Below are 22,103 nucleotides of genomic sequence, written 5' to 3'. Positions count from 1 at the left end.
GTTTTGGACTCTTTTCTGTTGCTCTTACTTGGTCACAGCTTCGGCCTTCTTCCGGTGCAAGCAAGATTTTATGTGAGAACTAAGGACCACTGAAGGAAGAAACCAAACAGAAGTGAGCCCTCGAAAACAGGCCACGTTCCTGAGAACTGGTGAAACAGCACAGCAGCCTGGGATTGGAAAAGAGAGAGTTTCTTAAATGCACTTCCCTTTGGCTTTACTAGTAAGAAGTTAAATGTTCGTTGTCAACACAGAAGACTAAAGCAACGGAGTGATTTAACAGTACAGTCTTGGGTTAAAAAAAAAAAAAAAAAACCCAAACAACAAACCAGGAGGACACTAAGAAGAATTTCCCAGGTAGGAAGTAGTGTCAGTCTTCAGGCTAGCCTCCAGAAACTAGTTTGGCTTCTACAAAATATGGTTCTAAGTATGGCATGATCCCTGCAGCATGCCTTCCATGCTGTAAGCTTGATGTGAAAGCAGTTTCTCCAGGCAAGAGAAACAGTGGTGCCTGAAGCCTTCAGGAGCCATTCTGCAAGGTCCTCCCAGGAATCTTGCTTTAACAATGCATGTGCTGAGAAGAGCACCAACAGCTGCAACAGATTTCATTCCTGGCCCATAGGAAAAGACATGAGAAAATCCACACCACTCTGCTATAGAAATGGCTCATTCCCAGGCATGAGGAAGCATTTATTCAACCAAACAGCACTAACAGTTCTGTGGAAACAGAAATTGTTTCCACACGGGCACCGTCCCAGGGAACTGTGAAGTGCAGATAAGCAACATGATACAAGGTATTTTATAGCCACTTCACAGATCTGCCCCTTGGACTGGATTTTTTTTTTTTTTTAGCTTTAAAAAGATGTTTTGTATAAAATACTACAAGAGAACAAGAAGTATCTAGAGTAACAGGCATCAGCTCTCATCTTTAGGTATCCTCCTACAAGAAAAAATTGCTTCATCATTACAGAACTTGTTCGATTCTTTTTTCCCATTTTGGAGAACTAAGAGTCTTAAGGGTCTGGCTTTTGTTCTTCATAGGAGGAGGCACCAAACATGGTTGACAGCAGTAGTCCATCCGTTGAAAACTTAGATAAATGTGTTGGTAAGAATGTCTTCCTGCTGCTGGTGGTGTAGGGTTCCAATGCCAACTGCTGGGGCTGGTAAAGGAGGTCTACTCACAAGACGGAGCTGAAATTTGAGTCAGGAGGAAATGATTAATGAAGCACAAGCATAGGATCCCATCTTGAGGGCCTCTGCTGCCATGGTGGTATCTACTGTCAGATACTGGACAGTCCCAGCGGGAAGTAATGCAGGATAACCATGGCTCCAAGGACATTACAGCGCTCAATCTGCCCGAGTAAAGAGCAGCTTTGGATTCTCCTCCTACTCACATCAAGTATGTTGTTTCCTACCTGGGCTCCTTCATGATCCTGTCTATTTAGACTGAACCCCTGGTGAAAGAAAGTTCCAGTCCTGCTCATCACCACTATAAAGAGCTAAGTAGCTTAAATTAGAACACAGATTTGGTTGAGGCATCAAGATGAGTCTTTTGTGTTAAGTGTCACAGAATTTTGTGTTCAAGAAGAACTTCAAACTTCATTTTTAAAGACTAAAACACCATGGGGATAACTTACCTTAACACCCAGCTGCTTTTCAAACCGTGGTGACACAAAGGACCATGGACCCATGTTCTGTGGTTCTTCCTGACTCCAGATGAAGACTACAGGAAGAATAAGGGTCTATTACAAATGCACAGATTTATCTTTTCAGCAGCTCAAGTAAAACAGCTTTTTCTTTTGTAGCACCTCTGCCTTTTTTGTCTTGGCACTACCTTTGAAATGAAAGCTTGCCAGATTGAATTCCCTTGCAGGTCACAGCTTGCTGAAGTCAAACCAAAAGTACGTCCACCATTATGGTACGCTGTGGGTATATTCTGCCTTCCTACTAACGTTTTCAAAAGGTATTTAAAGGACTGGACTGCAAAGACCAATGCAAAAATGCCCCAAATAGTTCACTCTGATTTTTAGTAGTGCTTTATGGAAGCTAACAATAGCAGAGTCAAGTTCTTTTAGCAGAAGTGGAAGAGCAAAGAGGAAAAAGCCACTACAAGTCTTCATCATAAAAGGCAGGCAACAGATTTAGTTCATTACTTCCAAGAGTCTAGAAACAAAAAGGTAAAAACCTGGCTGACCTTTTGCACGGCTGTATTTGCTCAACTCTTGCTGCAGAGCTTCCAGGGGGAAAGGACACAGTTCTTCAAGTCTCAGAATAGCTGTGTTGTGCTGTTTCTCTCCTAGCGTCTCTCTTTGCTTCACCAAAGCATAGTAATGCTTACCAGAACAGAGCACCACTTGGGTGACACTAAAAAAAAAAAAATAGGAATGTTTCCAAGTTTAGTGTTTGACAGAAACACTATGCAGAACAGTTTCACGCTTTCAGCAAAAAAACAACTAGCCAAACTTTAAAGACAACTTTATGAAGCTAAATTGCTACCCCAGACCATCTTTTCTCTTCTCTGCCTTCCCTTCCCTCCCACTTCCCTCCAACAGCTGCAAACTAACCTTTGTGCACAGTATGCCAGAGCCCAGAGGTCCTGCTTCTTTGGTAATCCTGGGAAAGTTACCTTACAATGGGATTCAACTCTCTTAGCTTTAACTACCTAAAAATTAAAGACCTAGTCAAAGCTAGTCATCTGTGGGCTCTCCATAGAGAGTAAACCAGAGAGGGAGAGAAGAACGTCCAGAGGACAATCTTCTCCCACGCCCAAGAGGAGCTGTCTGCTGGAGATAGACAATACCCTCCAGCAATCAGAGAGGTCTTGGCTGCCTAACCTTACTGGGCAAAGGCAAGGAGAGAAACCTCACCCCTTCTGCCTCACCAACCCACCTAAAAAACCCAAGATGCTAAGATACTTCCAGCCTTTTGACTGTGGGTGAGGATGCAAACAGCAGGGATGCTGTCAGACTCAGGTACTACTGGGACAAGGACCAGAAAAGAGCCTTAGGGGAGAAAAAAATGAAGGCCAGAATTGCCAATTGTGAACAGGATTCTCTATAAATCATATCTGAAGGGAGAGAGATACACACACAGAGTTTATTATTGCCCTAACTTCACTTTATCAGCTCAGCTGTTACAACAGCAGAACAAAAATTCTGCATCTCTGTCAGAGCTGCTCCCAGTAACCGTTAGCTCATGGGCATGGCGCAGAACAGTGCCCATCAGATCAGTAACTACAGTCACAACCTCCCTGTGGGGGCCAGGCCTGAACGCCTGAACACTTTGCAGTCATGCAGACAGGTATGATAACTACCAACAAGTAAGCAGAAGAAAAGGAGAGAAACAAGTAAAACTAAGTCACCCACCACAAAACCGCATTTTTCCCCCAAAGTCACCTCTTTCATATCACCTCAAACTTGAGCTGTTAGGTAGGAGAAAGGGACAGGACTTCCCTCTAAGAAAGCAGAGCTACCTTTTAGGATCTACGGAGGAGTCACCAATGACAGGCTTGAATGTTGTCCTTGGAGCCATTTCTTCAAAGCTTGATACAGCAGCCTATGTGGGGGAGAATTGGAAGTTACCAAATTGTGCTGCCTTTTCCCTCAGGCCAGAGTTGGGGAGAGGATACCAAGACAGGGTTTCGGTAAGTTCAAAAGATAGTCTTCCCTCTCCCTCCTATTCCCATTCCCACTCCCACCAATGAAAGGTGGGATAAGATTCTCAAGAACACTGCCAGACCTAGAATCAACCCTACTTCTAGCTCACCTCCAGCTTTAATCCTCAACCTATCCAGCCCCAAACAGACAAAACCCCATTGATTTGACCCCAAAACAGAGACAGGAGAACACAGAGGAAGAACAAAGAGAAAGGGAAAGAGAACATGGAAGAGGAAGGAAAAAAAAAAAGAAAAAGGAAAAGAAAGTTTTTCATCTTACAGGGAGCCTGAGTAACACTTTGGGAGAGGCAACAATCAGAGGTTTCCTGAAGTTTCGGACCATTTGCCGCCGGAGTAAATGGAAATACTGTGCTGGGGTGGTGGGATGCACAATTGACATGTTCACCTGGTCCCCATCAACTCCCTCTTCCGAGCTGTCACACATCTATATAAAGGGAACAGAGCAATACCTTGTCAAGAAGCAAGCAGCGAGCCAAATATGCAAGAGAAAATCCAGGCACATAAAGATAGAAGACCACTATCCCAATTCAGACATTGATTGCAAGGAAGAACAACTTCAGAGAAGAAATGGCTTTAGTATTTAACTGGTAGGATTATATCTGAACTGTCTCCTTCTAGCACACTGTAACCAGGGCATGACAGTTTTTCTAACAGTGGGGAGGCCATGACCTCCCCATCAGAGTGGCATACTAAACATACTGCAAACCCCTCCTTAAGCCATTACTCAGAGGAAAAGGCTTTCATTTACTAACTGATATTTAATAGCGCCCAGTGTTCTGTTTGTATCATCTGTGCCTAGTGGACAGATCTGTGAGTGGTTTGCTCAAGAGGGTGGCTGGCTGTTTCTGATGCCAATCCCCAAAATGTTTTCTATAAGAAGTGCTCATTAGAGGTCTGCTATTTGCAATTCAGCAATTCTGTCTTGCTACTGGAGTCATTCTGTGGTACAGTGACGTTGCTGAAGAGCAGCAATCAAAAAAAAGACAGCAGGCAGGACTGAAGCACGTCCCAGTAGGGCTGTCTGCAGAGGGCAGGGGCCTCTGCAAGCACTATGCAAATCTCAAATAACACAATTCAACACACAAAATTTCACGTTATCACACACCCACCTGGGCAGGTGACAGAGATGCAACAGGAACAGCAAGCATTTAATACAAGGTTCAATCAGTCTTGAACCAGAACTGTTACAGCAGCATTTAAACCAAAACTGTTTCCCCACCACTTGTAGACATGCACCTTCTCATCACAGTAGCCCTTCTTCCTCCACCTTCAGCCTAGCCCATTCCTATCTCATCATGATCCTGGTAAGCCTCCAGCTCCTGATGTCACTAGCAGGTACACCAGGAATGCGATGTTTTCCTGCAAGACTCCCAGAGCTGATTGCCAGCACTGCGATGGGGAGTATGTGAATCAGAGGTGTGGCGGGGTACCTGTAAGAACCGTTCCATCCGGCAGGACGAGTGCTCAGGGCCTGCACCATCATAGCCATGGGGAAGGAGAATTACTATCCCACTCTGCAGAAGCCATTTGGCCTCACCTACAAACACACAACGAGGAGGAAGGAAAGAATGATTTCCACAGAATATAGAGCCGCAAAACACATTATTTTGCACAAACTCAGGAAAAAAGAATAGCTAATGATTCCGCATCATTAAATACAAGCCTGAAACACGCTGCTGGCATTTTGCCAAGAGATTCACAACAGTTAAACAGCAGACATAAGATGATCTGAAGTTTCTGAAATCAGCATGTAACTTTGGGCTTCCAAAGACTCAAGCCTCCATGTGGAGCATGTGACACAATGAAGATTTTAAAACTTAGTCTAAAACATCACCGCAGTATGCAAGAATCCTCTTAACGGAATTTTCATCTTGACTAACAGAGGTCCTCAAAGGTAACTCTCTTCAGTAAGAAAACCCCTAACCATAATTCATTGCCTATTTTCTGCATACCCTTGGCCATTTGGTCCTCTGCAGGTGTGACCCAGGCTGCATCCTGTGAGCCAGTCCTAGCTATGACAGCAATGGTAGCCACAGACTAGTTCCTCTGGCTGGGCTCCATCAAACCTCCTGCACTATCCAAGGGATTACAGTTAAACCCAGAAGGCAATTCATCCCAGCCTCAAATAGATGTTGAGGATAGGTGGGATAACAGGGACTCTGAATTTCCATTTATGATTACAGAGGGAGTACAGAGGCCTAACTGAGGCTAGATGCCAAAGCTCCAGATGCTTACATGCAAGGAATTCCACTCTAGAAATTCATCTTAGCAGTTTCTCAGCATGTTCCAGGTCATAGAGGTCTTTTTGCAGTATCTGAGCACTCAGAAAACATGATAGAGTCAAACTGAGAGGTTGGTTGTAAGGTGGTGGTGGGAATTTTGTTTGTTTTAAATAATCACTATTTTCCTTCTGTATTGCTTCAGGCATTTTACAGATGCCTCAAGAAGGAAAGGTACAGCCTAAAAAGCTATCAAATATATATACACACAGTAAAATAAATATATGGGGAAGGGTAGGGAAGAAAGGCCGGTAATATGATCAACTGTCCTTTTGGAATTACTGTCTTCGGCCACGGATGGGGTGTCTGTCATTTTAGATGGACTGTCTTCAGAGAAAAGCTGCAGAGAAGTCAGGACCACACAGGCAAGCTCACAAGACTTCTTGAGAAAACAGAATTCTTTTCTCAACATGTTGCCCTTTTACTTTAAAGATGAAGGATTTTCTAAAAATGTGCTTAGTACAAATGATTCATTTTTAAATATATTAGCTCCTTGTACACTCACCTCCAGAGATGAAAGTGTCAAATATTATCTGAGCTCCATTAAAGAAGTCTCCAAATTGAGCTTCCCAAATTGGCAGTAACTTAGGGCTCTCGATACTCATTCCATATTCAAAACCAAGCACAGCTTCTTCAGACAAGGGACTGTTACTCACCTAACAAAAGGAAATTGTTGGGAGGGGTGGGTGACGAAGAAGACAGCCCAGGGTTAAGAACCTTTGGAACCAGGCACATCAGTGCTAGGCATGCTGAGGACACACACTCCTAAAGGCAATTGATACTCACCTCTCTTTTTTTTGCTTTTGAATGAAGATGGGAAAAAGAATAGTAGCTGATCTCTCACAGAAAAGCAAAACCCCTTGTCAAATTTGTAAAGAGAGTTACAACAAGGAATGGGGGTGCCCTGACAGGTTTTATGTCTCTGTATCTGGGGTTTGTCAGAATATACAAGCTACCTACATATGTCTCAGCAGCTCTAAAATACGCATTCTGTTTCAGCACAACTTGAAAAAGGTTGTCTTGTGAACCGCAGAACCTACCTCTAGGAAACCTTTCTGGTCTGGGGACATATGATTCAGAGGAATGTAGGTATCATCTGTCTCTTGGCAAACCAACATCGCGTGTCGTTGGCTAAAGGTTCCTCTGCCAACATCTTGTCCACTTAGTCTGATATTAAACCCTTGCAAGCAAGAAAGAAAACACTGGATGAGCAAGTAATGTAAAAAGAAAACATGCAGGACAACAACTCTCCACTTCTAAAATATTAACTTATTTTGTTAAGTCTCTTCTTGGATTTCCCCTCATCAGCAACATCAAATCTGAGATGGAATTCTTAACTAGCAGCAGCTCCAACTCACAAGCACAGAGATGCTCAGACATTTCTCTTTTCTCCTCTCTGCAGCCAAGAACTATTTTGTGATAAATAGTTCAATTTACTGAAGCAAACTACAAAAAATGTGCATTCTGTATCATATGTAAATGGAGATATGAATTCAGGCTAGAGAGGAGGGAAAAGAATTAATAGCATGAAACACACTCTACAAGTATTTGGGAGGCCCCACTGATGTCAGCTGCACCACTCGTGCTTAGCTCTATGCAGGAATGTTTTTGGGGAGTGGAAGTGAGCAACAATTCTTTGAAGACATTTAGTACTCAATCTACAAATATTGGTGACATACAGGATACATATTTACCTTCTCTTAGTACCATGCAAATGCAACTTGCCACATGTATATATCATATCAATCATTAGACTCAGAAACACCTCAGAAGTCTAATGTTATACTTTATTGTCATCAAAGCAAAAACATTTTATCGTCTGCTGTCTAGCTGCCTCTTACCTTGGCTTAGCAGAGAACCAAATGCTAAAGTTTCAGCTGTTGCCCAGTCCAGCTTTTTTCCTTCCTCCATTTTTTGAACTCTTGACTAAACAAGTAAACAACAAGGAAAAGTTACTATTTTGCCTTTTTCCATCTCTAGCTCTTTTGGTAGCACAGATCAATATTAGAAGCCAGGAAAAAAATAAAACACTATAGAGAGAAATGCTATATTCCGGCAGCCAGCTTAGGTTGGTTTGGAATTCACAGTCTTATTTCAGCACACCCTGAAGAAGGTTGCCCTGAGGACCACAGAATCATGGGTGATCCACATGTCCACTTACCCATCAACAAACTGTGGACCGACAAATTAGATCTGAGTCTGAAAATATTAAAAATCTTAGCACAGCACAGAACATACTCTTGACAGACTTTTGGTTTGTCTGGTTAGCAGTGATGAAAGATACCAGGCATAAGTATTTCAGTCTCCAGACTTCTCCCCTGTTCTGGCCTGCAGAACTGCAGAAAAATGATCGTTTCCAGCTGTGGTGTTCTTGTCTTGGGCTGGGAAGACAAGAACATCAGTCTTCTGAAATATTCAACTCATGGCCTCTCTATGGCTGCCAACCAGACACCTGCGCAGGTCATCATTCAGAGGGAAACGTTCACAAACTCAAACCAATACAATTATTGCACACAAACTTATGAGCTATCAAAAGCTGACTGTCAAACTTGGCCACATGTGTCTGCTTACGTTTATATAAAAAAAACCCATAAACACTCACTACTGGCTTTAGAAACTGTGTACACTATTACCAAGTTCTTGATTCATTCTCTCATAAAGTACTCATTATAATCTTAAAGCATATAATAGTAATTTATCATAATAGTGCCTGTTATTTGTAAGAATATTAAACTGTGTTTTCTATAAGTACTTTTCTTTGTTGCAACGAAATATTGTCAAAATAACAAAATTAAGTATATGGTTAGATTTGGGGGAGAGGACATGCCTTTCTTCAAAACTGGAAGAAAAATGGCATAATCTCAGCCTCAAAGAGGAGAGCAAGCTGTCTTCCTTAGCGAATACTATGCCATCCTTTAACTGGCAGCCTTGCTGCATTTGAGTTTTTCCTGTAACAGGTCATATTTTTGAGCAATGGGACTAAAAGGATCATTACGCTCTACTGACCTGTGCATAGGTCTTCAGAAGGTGGCTGTGCATCTGGAGCTCTTCAGGCACCTCTACAGACTTGACTCCAATAAACTGCAGAAGTGGTACAGGCATACCTGTGTCCCAAGTGGTGATTTTAGCAGAAGGCTCGACGAAGCCTTTCCAGTGAGCCTGCAGGTTGGTAGGAGGTGGACTATACAAAGTCATGTTGGCAAGGTGATCATTCAGTTTAGAATAGTATGCCGTCTTTATCTCGGATACTTCAACCTCAGTCATGAGCCCAGCAGCTATTAGATGTTCTACATAAGTGTCAGGGATACTCTTACGGGATCTGTCAGGGAGGGAATCAAACCCCATAGAAATTAAGCCCGAAAACAATGTCACCACAGAACAAGGAAATACCACCTTACTACTGTCAGGTACCATGGAAAACTAAAATAAATCATGTCCTGGTGCATTATACTCGTTTGTATCAAGTTTGCTTTCCTGGCATTTCCAGAGAGATAACAATTCTCTTGGATATGTGCTTTACAGTCCTTTTTTTTTTTTAGAAAAAAAGTGCCTACAGTTGGCAGTTACAGGTAAAAGCAAGTAAAAAACTCCCAGTTAGACTGATTCTGTGCTATCACACATATTTTCTTCAAATTGACAGTAGGATTCTACTATTAAATCAAGCCATCCATTCTATAACTGCTTCACCTAAAATACCAGAATTCATTGGCCAGGAAATTTTTATGTGTATTTTTCTTCGGGGATAAGGATGGAATCCCAATACCTTCAAATGCTCTTAAAAATGAGTCCCCATTGGAACCAGCAGGTCTAGGCAAAGATGAGACAAGTGTCATACTGGCTTCCTGCCCATTCTCCCACATTATCTACACTTCCCTCTGGCACATAGAAGACAACATTGCTTTCTGATTACTAGCCATCATGAATTTGAAATCCAAGGGCTATGTGCAAGGTTCTTCTCCAAGAGGCATCAAGCCGCATATTCAGGAACCAACACCAATGGTTACCTTCACTAACACATCATTATCAGACTCACACCTTAGTCAAGGGCTGCTGACTGTGTCAGTATGGCAAAGGATCTTCATTACACAGAGACCTTGAGTAGAATGACAGACAATACTGGGTTGGTATAGACACGAGTACATTTTGGGTTCCCCCATCAGGTGGTGTTACCCTTACCTGATGATTTTGTACATGCTGGGGTTGGTGAAGAATGGCTCATCAAGTTCATTGTGGCCCCACTGTCTGTAGCACAGCAAGTCTACTATTACATCCCGGCGGAACTGGCGTTGGTACTCGACAGCCAGTCGTGTGGCACGGACAACTTCTTCAGGATCATCCCCATTCACATGGATAACTGCACTTCCAACAATTTTACCTGCCCAGGGATTCAAAACATAACAACAGTAATCACACTCGACCCCTCCCAAAGAAAGCGGACACACACCTACTCTGCTGAAAACTACAGACAACTCACGTGAAGTTTATTTAACAAAAACGAATCTACAAAACACGCTCTTTCTGATGAGAGCTTGAGAGCTGGAATAAGGAGTCTTCCCTCAGAGAAAGTGCAATTAGCCCAACCTGTTGTATTCGTCACAGTTTGAGCACAACTTCTTTACCAGCACTAAATTCCCAGAGGACTTTCTATACACAGTTCCTGCATCTTATTAATCTGGATGAAAGTCTGCAGGGAATGGGAGAGAACTATTTGATCACTTCTCTTTCAAACAAAAATGGGAGTTTTGTTTCCTTCTTATCCTAAGCTATCACTCCTGTCAATTCATACAGGCCAGAAACAATCTTCTCCCTTGTTAGTAGTCATTCTATCTACTGCTCCTCCAGGCAGAAAGTTCTCTTCATTAAAGAGAACACTGCAAAATTCAAACATCTTTACACCCTCTCCTGTATGACAATTTGGCTACAAATCTTCTCAGCAACAGAGTGCTCCTCTTGTACTTCATCTGCCCAAATTCTGGGAAATTAAGATACTTCAGCTATTCCTGACTCGCATCAAGTTTCCCTCCCTAGCAAAATCCTGAAGCTCAAATGGGTAACACCCCCTCCCTCACTGACCAGATAAGAAAGGAAAACTAAGGATGGAGGAGAATTAAAAAAAAAAAACAAACCACAACACCAAAAACCCCACCACAACATAAAACCACCCAGAGAAAAAGGAATAATAACATATGACATCTACCTTATTAGATTTAATGAATCTATGTGTTTGGTTTGATGAAACCATAAGAGAAACACAAACACTTGATGTTAAGTCTTAAAAACATACATTAGTATATTTTTAACTATAGGAGACATACACAAGGGAACTAACTACTATGTCTCTGATCTTGCTGATTATACTATATCTGTTTATCACTAAGACAGACCAGTCTGAAACAAAAGACTTCTAGTTTAAACTTAGAAATGGCATGAGCCTCATCTTTCAATTAAAAATTCAACAAACTCCCCTGATAACAAAAACAGAATAGAAAAATGAAGGGGTATCTGACTTCTAAATCTCGCTCAGAAACACACTGGAATGATTTTGATTAAATTTAACAAGCTATATTTAAGATACATCTATTATACGCTCCACCACAATACATTTTTAAAAGCTGTCAATGACATGGCAGGAATTAAATGAGTTATAAAGACTTCACAGTAATCTTGCAAATATTTTATAACATCCTATAAAAAATGCGACAAGATTTTCCCTTGATATTTAGTCTTTGCCGTAAAGCAGATGGGGAGGGTGTATTTTTAGCACTTGCTTTTTTGCTAGTAGGAGGTAATAATCAATAACAATTTAAATTTCTACTCTATCATGAAAATAGAGATATATTAATCTTACCCTCTAGTGTTGACAGGCACTTACTATAAAAAGCCCATAGCACAGGATATATTCGCACTGGATCTTTTCTGACACAACAGGCAATCTTCCTTCTGATTCAACTATACATACCAATATCACTACAGTAGAGAGATGATCTTCCTCGCTCTGGAGGAGTGGTATAGCCCAGCTGGTTATTAACAATCAAATGGATGCTCCCACCAACTCTGAAATGTGGTAGATTAGAGAGGGTCAGTGTTTCAGGAACAATCCCTTGCCCAGAGAAAGCAGCATCGCCATGAACCTACATTAGGGAAGAAGATGTAAAAATATCATTAGAAAACACTGGAGGAACAGCAAAATCAAAACCATAACTCATTATGCAAGGCCCTTTAAACTGAGTAGGTAGAACAGATACAGTTTCAGCCGGATCCACTTCTTAACCCCTTTCAGACTACTGTTTTCATGATTTGAGAGTCTTATCACTAACACAAGGTGATAGCAGCCAACATCTGTACGTAACAGCCTGATGTAATCCCTACCTGGAACGGACCTATAATCTCTTAAAATTGACCCACCAGTGTACAGGTGACAGCAAGTGTCATGGCTATAGCAAAGCTGCAGCAGTTAGTGGCAAGTCACTGACCTCAGAACAAAAGAAAGCCAGTCACCACAACATTCGCTACATGCTTTGCTGAAAGGTAAATGCTGTGAACTCCGACTTAAACCTACTCCCACCTTACCAAGTAGGGACAAAAACAGAGACAACAGGAAAAACATGGAAAAGTAACTGAATGGAAGCACTTAAAAAGCAAATAAAAGCTTTCAGAAGGAAATAAAACCTAGGTTCTTAGTTACATTTCAAAATTGCAAATAAATGTTGCAAATAAAAAGAGGGTTTGGAAGGGGAGGGAAGACTGCTGCGATATTCAACCCAGGGCCAGAGATACGAGAATGAGTATCATCTAGCATTTCAATGTTTTGAAACTAGGGAGAGTTCCCCATTGATGAATATGATCACAGCTTCCTCAGAATGCAGATTCAGTCCTTTGCAGATCTAAGTCACTACGTAGATTGATGTAGTTTCTTATTAAAACCAGATGGCCGTTCTACTTTCTAGTTATGGGATAATGGTTTCAAGCCTTAAGAGACTTTTGGAGGTGCAAGTACACCTGGAAAAGAGTAGAGGTGTAATCAACCAGTGAAACGGCAGCACTGGGTTTTAGATAGTTCTAACACAGAGACTTTTTTAAAAGGCATCACAGAAAACCAAAGTTAACTACTGCAAGAGAGAGCCAACACAGCATCTCCACTCTATCCCTTACCATGCTACACTTGTTCCTGAAGTGTTGGGGTTTCACTTTTCCCTTCTGGTTTCTTCTGCTGTTTAAGACCAGGCTGGATGAGGCTTTGGGCAACGTGGTCTAGTGGAGGGTGTCCCTGCCCATGGCAGGGGGGTTGGAACTAGATGATCTTTAAGGTCCCTTCCAACCCAAACCATTCTATGATTCTATGAAAAGAAACTTCCAAACCAAGATTCTGAAAGAGGAAGTGTCTGGTTTCATCTCTTCTCAATTAGCTGAATGAGAGCAGTTAACAGTCACAACTGTAAAAATTTGCCTTTTTTTTTTTTTTTTTTTTAATCTAACTCTTGGACCTCTTAAAGACACAATCATGAGTACTGATGTTCACGTTACATGAAACGTTTTCTTTCTTTTGGGAATATTTTGAGTCAGTTTACTAACATGGAGGTGGCTAGTTCAGAATTAAATGTTGTTCTTCTCTACTATGCAACCCTCCCTACCACTTACGCCTTCAAAAAACCAAACAAAGTTAATTTTTTCTTGCATAGGGAGGGTCCATTTATCCTGAAGAATCTTTGTTTAAAGAGTCATTGTAGTTTCATTACTACACAGTGAAGATCTAACATTATGAGACAGAATCCAAGAAGCAATATCTCATGAAACTAACTGACATAACTGCACTGAACGATGAGAAGACGCATCGAGTAACAAACTTGTCTTCCTGCACTTGCATGCCCCAGAGCCTTTTTTTTCTAAATAAAAAAAAGAACCCTAACTTGCCTCCAGTTTTCTCAGTATTTCATATTCTCCTTTGTGCTTTTTCTCAGAATCCACGTCCTTCCAGAAGGAAGCAAAACATTTATTTAACTGAAATACGTTTTCACTTCTACCTGTAAATTCATCCATGTTTATTATACTTCACAGGAGAACAGTTCTGCCCCAACTCATTTTTACTCTCAGTTTTAAAAATGTTTAAGAGATCAACTCACTTGTATTTCCAAGTAGAATACAATGCAAGAAAAGAAAATTTATCAAGGAACTATTTAGGACTGCCTCCACAGCTATAAAGAACAGTTCAAGGAATAAAAACCAATTCCAGCAGACTCTTCAACACTACCGTGATAAAACAACAAAATTCTAAATCCTCCTTTATATTTTGCAACCTTGTTGACAGCTCTTCTCCAAACCCATTTAATTTAAAAGAAGGCTAACAGTGGTGGTTTAAATGCAAAAGTGGTCTGTGAGGACAGGCACACATGGCTCTCAATGCAGACTATTATTTAAATAAGGGAAGGTATCAGAATCAATTCTTCAGAAATGTTAGAAGTGGAATTGTTCAAACGCCAGTATCATCACATGTCACCTGGAAATCTTCCTTGCCCTCCTCTGTCTCCATAAAAAGGATCCCAGTTCTTGATATTCTACATTAATTCCGTTTTGTTTGATATTTCTATATACACCAGTTCTGTTCACACGCTAGTCCAGGCAGTCTTACAAAGATCAGTTACAAATCATAAGCAAAATACCTGCAGGCAAATAACTTTGTCTCCAGGCTGTGCGGAGCTGTCTGGGGAGTAATCTCCATCGAGCAGGGTCTGTTGCCTTCCTCGTGTCTTGCCCACAGCCACTGGATTGATTGCTTCTAAGTGCGAGGGGTTAGGTAGCAAGGTGACATGCACCGGCCTGTGGGAACCGAAGTCGAGATCTACAGAAGATGTCAAGTGGGAGAGAACATCCCCAATGGCGGCTGAATTCTCTGGAAACTCACTCAAACCACGCATCTTACGGAACATGAGCTGCATGGAAACAAATTTGGTTAAATCCTCTTTGCAATTCACTGACACATTGAAAGAAAAACGTGCAGAACTGTATGCTCTCCTACTTCTGAAATTGCAAGGATGCTTCTGGTAACAGCACATAAACCCCTTCATTAGAGTTATTTTAACAATCTCCTGCAGACATTTGGCTGACGTGCTGACAGGAGGGGAAAATACCCTCACACAGCTAACTTTTTTATTGCTCCAGCATTTGCAACATGACAAATTTTGGGATTTTATTGCAAATAAACCAGGCATAGAGCAACTGCCAATGAGATTATAAATCTCTCACCTCAGGTGGAAGCTGAAGTAAACCCGTGAGAAGATTAAGTCTCCCGCGATGAGGCATTCCAAGAATGATATCTGTCACACCACTGTACGCGCACATCTTGAACAACTCATGGAAGAAACCCATCATACTCTCTGCTCCTTCACCACCATATCGCTTCACTGTGGCAAACTTTGTGGCTAAGAAGTGATCAAATTCCTATTAAAAACAGGAGAACTTCAGTATTAGGCTATTTTAAGCAGCAGTCTTTTGTTTATGAAATTGAAATATAATTTCAATATGTGTGTACCTTTAAGCGTACAAACCTAAGCACAGCCCTTGAAAGTCGCAGCTCATTCTCCACCTACACAGTCTAAGACTAGAAGCTATGATGACTACTAGAAATCAGCTCTTATTTCCTCCTAAGCAGAAAAATGCTGGATTGAGGACCAAACTCTCTCGATCTAACGTGGAAGGAGATGCACGAAGAAATATAACACCAGAGCAATTTACAAATTCCTCCACAGTTTATCTATTTTAGGTGGAAATTAAGGAATGCTGTTCTTCTACTGTATAAACTTTAACTATCCTGAGATGCAAAGTGGTAGAGAAGCACAGTGTTTCATTTTGATTACTATTAGACCCAGTCCTCAGTACATAGGTAAAAGAATCCTTGAGAGAAGGAAAATAAACGGATCTTCATTTTCCTCTCACTCCTCCCACTTCACTCCATTCGTTTACTCCTAGACAGCTCTCACAAGTGACAAAAGTTTTGGAAGCACTGAAGTGTCCGTAGTGTTTTGCAACAGAGGACTGAAAATAAACGAATTCTGTAACTGAAAAGGGAAGGCTGAGCCACAGCAAAAGATGTGAGCCAACTGCTGAACACCTTCTACTGAAGAAACATTTAATTCCAAGGAATAATGTATACAAAACTAATCACACATAGAGGCTTTCTTCCCCCCCCGTCAAATTCTATACTCTCCGTACAGTTCTGGTCATACTGAAGTCAATACTGAATTTATCAGGGTCCTGATTTCACCCTCCTGTGTCACTGTCAAGTTCCTTTAACAGCCAAAGAGGCAAGAAAAATATGAAATGTGCCATATACTTCTGTTTAGTCATTGGTAAATATTACATTTAACTCCTTCCACTTGGAAAACTGGAAACAGGGACAACTTCACAGATTCTGCTCTTCTACCTTTCCATCCTTCTGGATAACACAGGGAGAAAGGGAAAAAAAAAAGAAAATTTTTCACAGTACAGAAGTATTGGAATAAATTTCCTTTATATATTTTGCAAGTACATAAATCTTTCATGTCCTTAAAGAATGCATTCAACAAAGGTTCCTTTGCTGAAGAGCAGCAAATTTACCAGTGCTATGTGGCTAACACCTCACTTCAACTACGTTTTGTTCTCCCAAAACCTTGAGAGACATCATACGTTAAAGCTGGTAAAACAGATCAGCATGAGGGTGAAAAGAAAACACAGAACAGCTACACCAGAGCACAAAATTTTCATACAGCTCTACACAACCTTGCGTTCCCATCAGTAACACTTAATATAAGCTGTCAGATCATTTGCCTAAGAGAATCTCGCTTCTGAAGACTGATTACTCATGGGTTTGTAGGGTCATTATTTGCAAGAATACAAATTACACACAATGTATGTTCTAATTAGTTCTAAAAACCTTTTGAGTTTGGAACTAGCTGGAAATATTTTCCTAGAAATTATTTCCAAAATAATCAATACAAACCAAAAAGTATCGCTATTTGTTTCAATAATGGCTGCTAAATAAATTCAGCAAAAACCTCCAATGAGATTCTTGCATTTGTGTATTGCACTTTTTCAGGCAAAACTTTGTACTTCCTCTTGCGCACTGTCAAAGCTTTTCAGGATAGCAATTCTTCTTTTTCTGCATGAATAATGTCTGGAGCAGTAAAGGGCTCATGACAGATTCCACGACTCTATTAGTGAGTCTACAATGAACAAGGTACCTGGGATTCCAACATTAGTTTGCACAAGTGCTTTTTCTCTTCAGGCGTAAAGGCTTCTTGTTTTAGCTCTTCAAACCTTTTAGCAAACCATTCTCTCTCCTCCAAAGTTGGAAGCTGGCTTGTTTCTATGGAAATATGCCCGCAGTATATATGGTCAAGGTAAGTCAACACATCCTCTAGGGAAGCTTCTTCTTTTCCCATGTTTAGAAGCCCTGGTGGGAAATAAATGTTATTAGCCACTTTGGGGGAGGAAGGGGAAGCACTAAGACCTAAACTGTTGTCTTGCAATTACATTAACATTTTGAGCATACAAATTAATGTCATCTTCCTTTCCTCCATTTAAAGACAAAACTCAAGAACATTTTTTATAAGCACACTTCAGTGTTATTAATATGAGGGTCTCATGCTTATTTGTAAGGTGCTCAAAATACCTTTCTGAAAGAGTTTACCATGAATTACACAGAGTCACTGTTTTTGTGACTCAGTATAGCACTCGGTGTCTTGTGGCTCAGAGAAATGAGCTCCAATTCCAGCTGCATCACAAGTAGATAAGCACCTGTTTGGCAGATGGAGAAAACAAAGCAGAGAGAGAGACAGACTCTCCTTTGTTCAAGGCTACAGCTAGAGTCTACGAGATCCAAGAAACAACAAGTCTTGACTTCTGCCCCAGTGCTCTGTAGCTTCACTACAGTGTTAAGTATTATGCTAAATCATAGAACGTTACAGCAACACAAGAAATTAATGTATAACCTCAGTAGTTGTAAGAACAAGTAAAAATTGTCATGGTTTCCAAAGATGCTAGAAGGTAGCCACTCATTACACGATGATTTCTGCAACAGGCATATAACTAGGCTGAAGTTAACAATTTTCCGTCCAACAGTTCATTACTGATTGAACCGCCACTCAATATTTGGCTCTTCCACAGAGGCCACAGCCTCTCAGTAAATCACCCATGAAGAGAATTTGCCATGATAAGGCTGCAGACTTACCTGTAGTAATGAGAGGCCCTTGAAGAACTTCAGCCAACTCTTGGATTTCGGGTACCATGTTCATAACAGCTTGGCCAGCAAACAGTGGGTTTATTTTGGCTGCTTTGTGGCCATGTTCAGCGTATGCAGTTATTAAACGAGCAAGAGCATGGTCAACTAAAATCAAAAAGCAAGCAGAACAGTATCACACGTGTGCTCACATTTAATCTGTTTAGAACACCAACACAGGAGTATTCTGTCCACTGGTAATCATCAAGGTTCTGGCTGGAACAATAGTTTTTCTAAGCAGTTGTTTTCACCTCATCACCCCACAACAGCTCCATCATGAAAATTCTAAATCTGCTCACTCATTCAGTTTTCAAGCAAACACACTCTAGATTTCCCCCTCTGCTCCCTTGACAGTTAGGCTCCTGTAAACACATGCAAAGCTACTTCTTTTTGCTTCGAATCTCTTTGCAACAGGTACATCCAACTAGAGAACAGCACACTACCAGTGTGCAAAGTCTTATTTCCTCAGCTAACTCTATCATATCACTTATGCTTTCCTGTTCCTTGCTGGAATGACAGGACAATAGGTTCTTAACAATAATTCAGGTCCTATGACTTCAAAAAAAGAAACAATCTCTGTGTCTGCAGGAGCCACAAGGCAACAGCATGTGCACGTGCTGAGTCAGACATACTAAAAATTCAAACGTGAACATGTTTTTCAACGAACACCAGCAACACACTGTTGTAGGCATCTCACATCAAGGTAAAAAAATTATCGACATAAGCAAAACTTGACCAGCTGAAAAGTCATGCACACAACATTACTGTCATCGAGCACATACCACAGACCAGGTCAATAAATTGTAAATCAATTAAATATATTGCAAGCAGAATCTGCTACAAATTAATGCTATGAACCAGTTTATAATGCATTTATAATGTGTGTGGGGGGGTGTTTTCACCCTGATAAAGACACAGCGCTGACAGTGTTCAGGTCTGAAGGCTTTCATTTTCCAAAACAATGCAATTTCTGAGACCTTTTCACAAAGTAATTTCTCTGACATCCAGATTTCCGTTGCTGGCACTCTGCTCCAACTATTACATTCACACAGTTGGCCCGTTCAAAACGGGTCCTTTTCTGTAACAAGTTCCACAACAGAAGAACATAACCCTAACATCTCCCACAATATTCTCGTTTAAAAGCAATTTTTAAAAATGTAACATAGAAATATATCAACCCTTTCCTTGCTTAACAAGGAGGCTACTTAGTGATGGGACTTGGTGTCCAGGAGCTAACAAACTAGTTTCACTCCTGTTTCTCAGCAATGGGCAATTCCTACTGGAGTCTCCTGAGGTCTTAATGCAGGGACGACACTTCTACCCTAGAGAGTTTTCAGCTTGGAATTATTTTTCTGCACTATAAAATGGAGCTAAAAGCATCACAGTTATTGCTATAGCACAGTTATCTGTACTTAGCTAGTTCAAGCATAAGAATATAAAAAAGAAAAATCAGAGGCGCATAGCACAGGTGCCTTTGTGAGGAGTAAAACACTACAAGAACATTTTACCAAAGTAACTTCGGCCACGCACAGTCGCTTCTGCCCGTGGAGCTGGGCAAGGTATCAGCAGGCTCGCCGGGGAACCAGAGCCAACGGCTGTGCGGAGCGGATCTGCACCGCACTCGGCCCTGAGAGGGGGCAAGCTCGGCCTTTCGGCAAGTGAAAGTCCGCCATGAGCCCCGAGGAGATGCGGTGGCTCCGGACGGCACTCAGTAAGGCAACGAGAACAAAATATAAAGCGCCTCTGATCGACGCTTCAACGCCTTCGGACTTTGGGCCCCTCAGCGCTCGCGGGGCCGCCGGCTCCCTGAGGCGAGCGTGGGGCTGCCGAGCAGCGCCCGAGCGGGAACCCAGCCGCCCCCCACCTTCGCCGCGGCGGGACGAGCGGTCCCCCGCCTCCGGGGCAGCCCCCGCCGCCCTCCCCTCAGCCCAGCGGAGGCCGGAGAGTGAGTGAGTGAGTGAGTGAGTGGGGGGGGGGGAGTGTCCGACCTGCTTTGCCGCTCGCCCCGGCGCCGCGCAGTTCTGCCGATCGCCCGCTCGCCGCCTTCCGCGGCTTGTAGCCGTAGACGCCCCGCTCGGTACGGTACCAGCGCCGCAAGACGCCCCGCCACAACGCGGAGCGCACAGCACTCGCCGCCGCCATGGCCGCTGCGCTGCCGACCGCCAACCGCCGGCCCCGCCGCCGCCACCGCCCCCGCCACCGCCCCCGCGCTGGGTGGGGCCGCCGCTTCCCGCCCGCTCCCGGAGGAGAGAGGCGGCGCCTGCGGGGGGTCTGTCAGGGGCCCGGCCGGGTGTACAGCCTTTAAATCGGAATGCCCAGAGTGTTTCTTTAGTCCTGTCAGCGGCTTCAGAAGTATAGTCCAGTATCCTGGTATTTCCTATTGAAAGGCTGCCTAAATTTCCTATTTAACAGTCTCTCCCAAAGCATAATCTTGTCTATAGGGTGTGCTGGATTGTGGATAGGCTGGGAAAAGACACAGTAACCTCATCACCTCTGGAAAACCTACCCACAGAAGACGTGAGTTACAGAGAAACAAAGTTACAACAAAATCTAAAAGCTTCATCTAAAGTTTCCAGGTGCTTCCGAACCATTTCCAAACACATGAAGCACAAGAAACTCATCAGGAGTAGTCAGATGGCTTCACCATGCTTGATCAACTTGATAAACTTCTACAATGAAGTGACTGGCCTGGTAGATGAGGGGGCAGCAGTGGATATTGTCTACCTGGACTGCAGTAGAGCCTTTGGCGCTGTCTCCCATAAGATCCTCACAAGCTAGTGATGCGTGGGCTGGATGAGCAGACAGTGAGGGGAACTAAAAATCAGTTGAATGTCCAGGGGTGGTGATCAGTGGCATAAGTCTAGTTGGAGGCCAGTAACTAGTGGTGTACCCCAGGGGTCTGTACTGGGTCCAGTCCTGACTAACATCTTCATTAATGATCTAGATGATGGGGCAGAGTGTACCCTCAGCAAGTTAGCTGATGACAACCAGCTGGGAGGAGTGGCTGATACCCCAGAGGGTTGTGCTGCCATCCAGAGGGACCTCAACAAGCTGGAGAAATGGGCTGATGGGAACCTCATGGAGTTCAACAAGGAGAAGTGCAAAGTCCTGCACTTGGGGAGGGACAGCCCAAGCACCTGTACATGTTGGGGACCACCCAGCCGGAAGGCTGTTCAGCAGAAAAGGACCTGGGAGTCATGGTGGACAGCAAGTTGAACATGAGGCAGCAATTGTACCCCTGCAGCAACGAAGACAAATGGTATCCTGGGCTGCATTAAAGTATTGCCAGCAGGTCTTCTGTACTCAGCACTGGCGAGGCCGCACCTGTCCATTTCTGGGCTCCTCAGTACAAAACAGACATGGATATATGGGACAGAATCCAATGAAGGGCCATGAAGATGATGAAGGGACTGGAGCACCTCAATTACGAGGAAAGGCTGAAGAGAGCTGTGACTGTTCAGCCTGCAGAAGAGCAGGCTCAGGGAGTTCTTATCAATGCATGTAAACAACTGAAAGGAGGGTACAAAGAGGATGGAGCCAGGACCAGAGGCAGTGGGCACAAACTGAAACACTGGAAGCTCCATCTGAACATCAGGAAACATCTTTTTACTGTGAAGGTAACCAAGTGCTCAAACAAGATACCCAGGGAGGTTGTGGAGTGTTGTGGTTTAACCGAGCTGGCAGCTGAAACAACTGCAGAGCTGTTCGCTTACTCCTCCCCCTCCCCCCCAGCAGGATGGCGGAGAGAATCAAAGAAAAAAAAAAAAAAGGTAAAACTCATGTTTTGAGATAAAGACTATTTAATATGACCAAAAAATGAAGATGATAATAATAGAATATACAAAACAAGCAAGGCACAGCACAATTGCTCACCACGCACAGACCACTGATGCCCAGCTAG

General features: G+C 42.6%; 1 protein-coding gene across 2 annotated transcripts; it reads right to left on the bottom strand.

Moving 5' to 3' along the window:
- Positions 1-655: 655 nt before the first annotated feature.
- On the bottom strand, positions 656-20,391 carry DHTKD1 (dehydrogenase E1 and transketolase domain containing 1). 2 transcript variants are annotated; one of them, XM_054801304.1, is made up of 17 exons: positions 20,191-20,391; positions 18,155-18,310; positions 17,166-17,377; positions 15,193-15,387; positions 14,610-14,879; positions 11,912-12,083; positions 10,129-10,327; positions 8,959-9,271; positions 7,794-7,878; positions 6,993-7,132; positions 6,458-6,608; positions 5,104-5,210; positions 3,933-4,097; positions 3,470-3,552; positions 2,192-2,361; positions 1,635-1,720; positions 656-1,188 (listed from the first exon to the last, which is right to left on the bottom strand). In XM_054801304.1, exons 1-17 carry the CDS (start codon positions 20,342-20,344, stop codon positions 1,087-1,089), a joined length of 2,760 nt encoding a protein of 919 aa, XP_054657279.1. In that variant the 5' UTR covers positions 20,345-20,391; the 3' UTR covers positions 656-1,086. The 2 variants fall into 2 exon arrangements, with proteins under 2 accessions (XP_054657279.1, XP_054657282.1); XM_054801307.1 differs by having other exon boundaries at positions 17,166-17,290; positions 20,191-20,381.
- Between the last annotated feature and the right edge of the window lie 1,712 nt (positions 20,392-22,103).

This window comes from Grus americana, chromosome 1 (genome assembly GCF_028858705.1).
Source record: "Grus americana isolate bGruAme1 chromosome 1, bGruAme1.mat, whole genome shotgun sequence".
NCBI lineage: Eukaryota > Metazoa > Chordata > Aves > Gruiformes > Gruidae > Grus > Grus americana.
The sequence above is the reverse complement of the archived record's forward strand: the minus strand, read 5'-3'. Positions and strand labels throughout refer to the sequence as shown.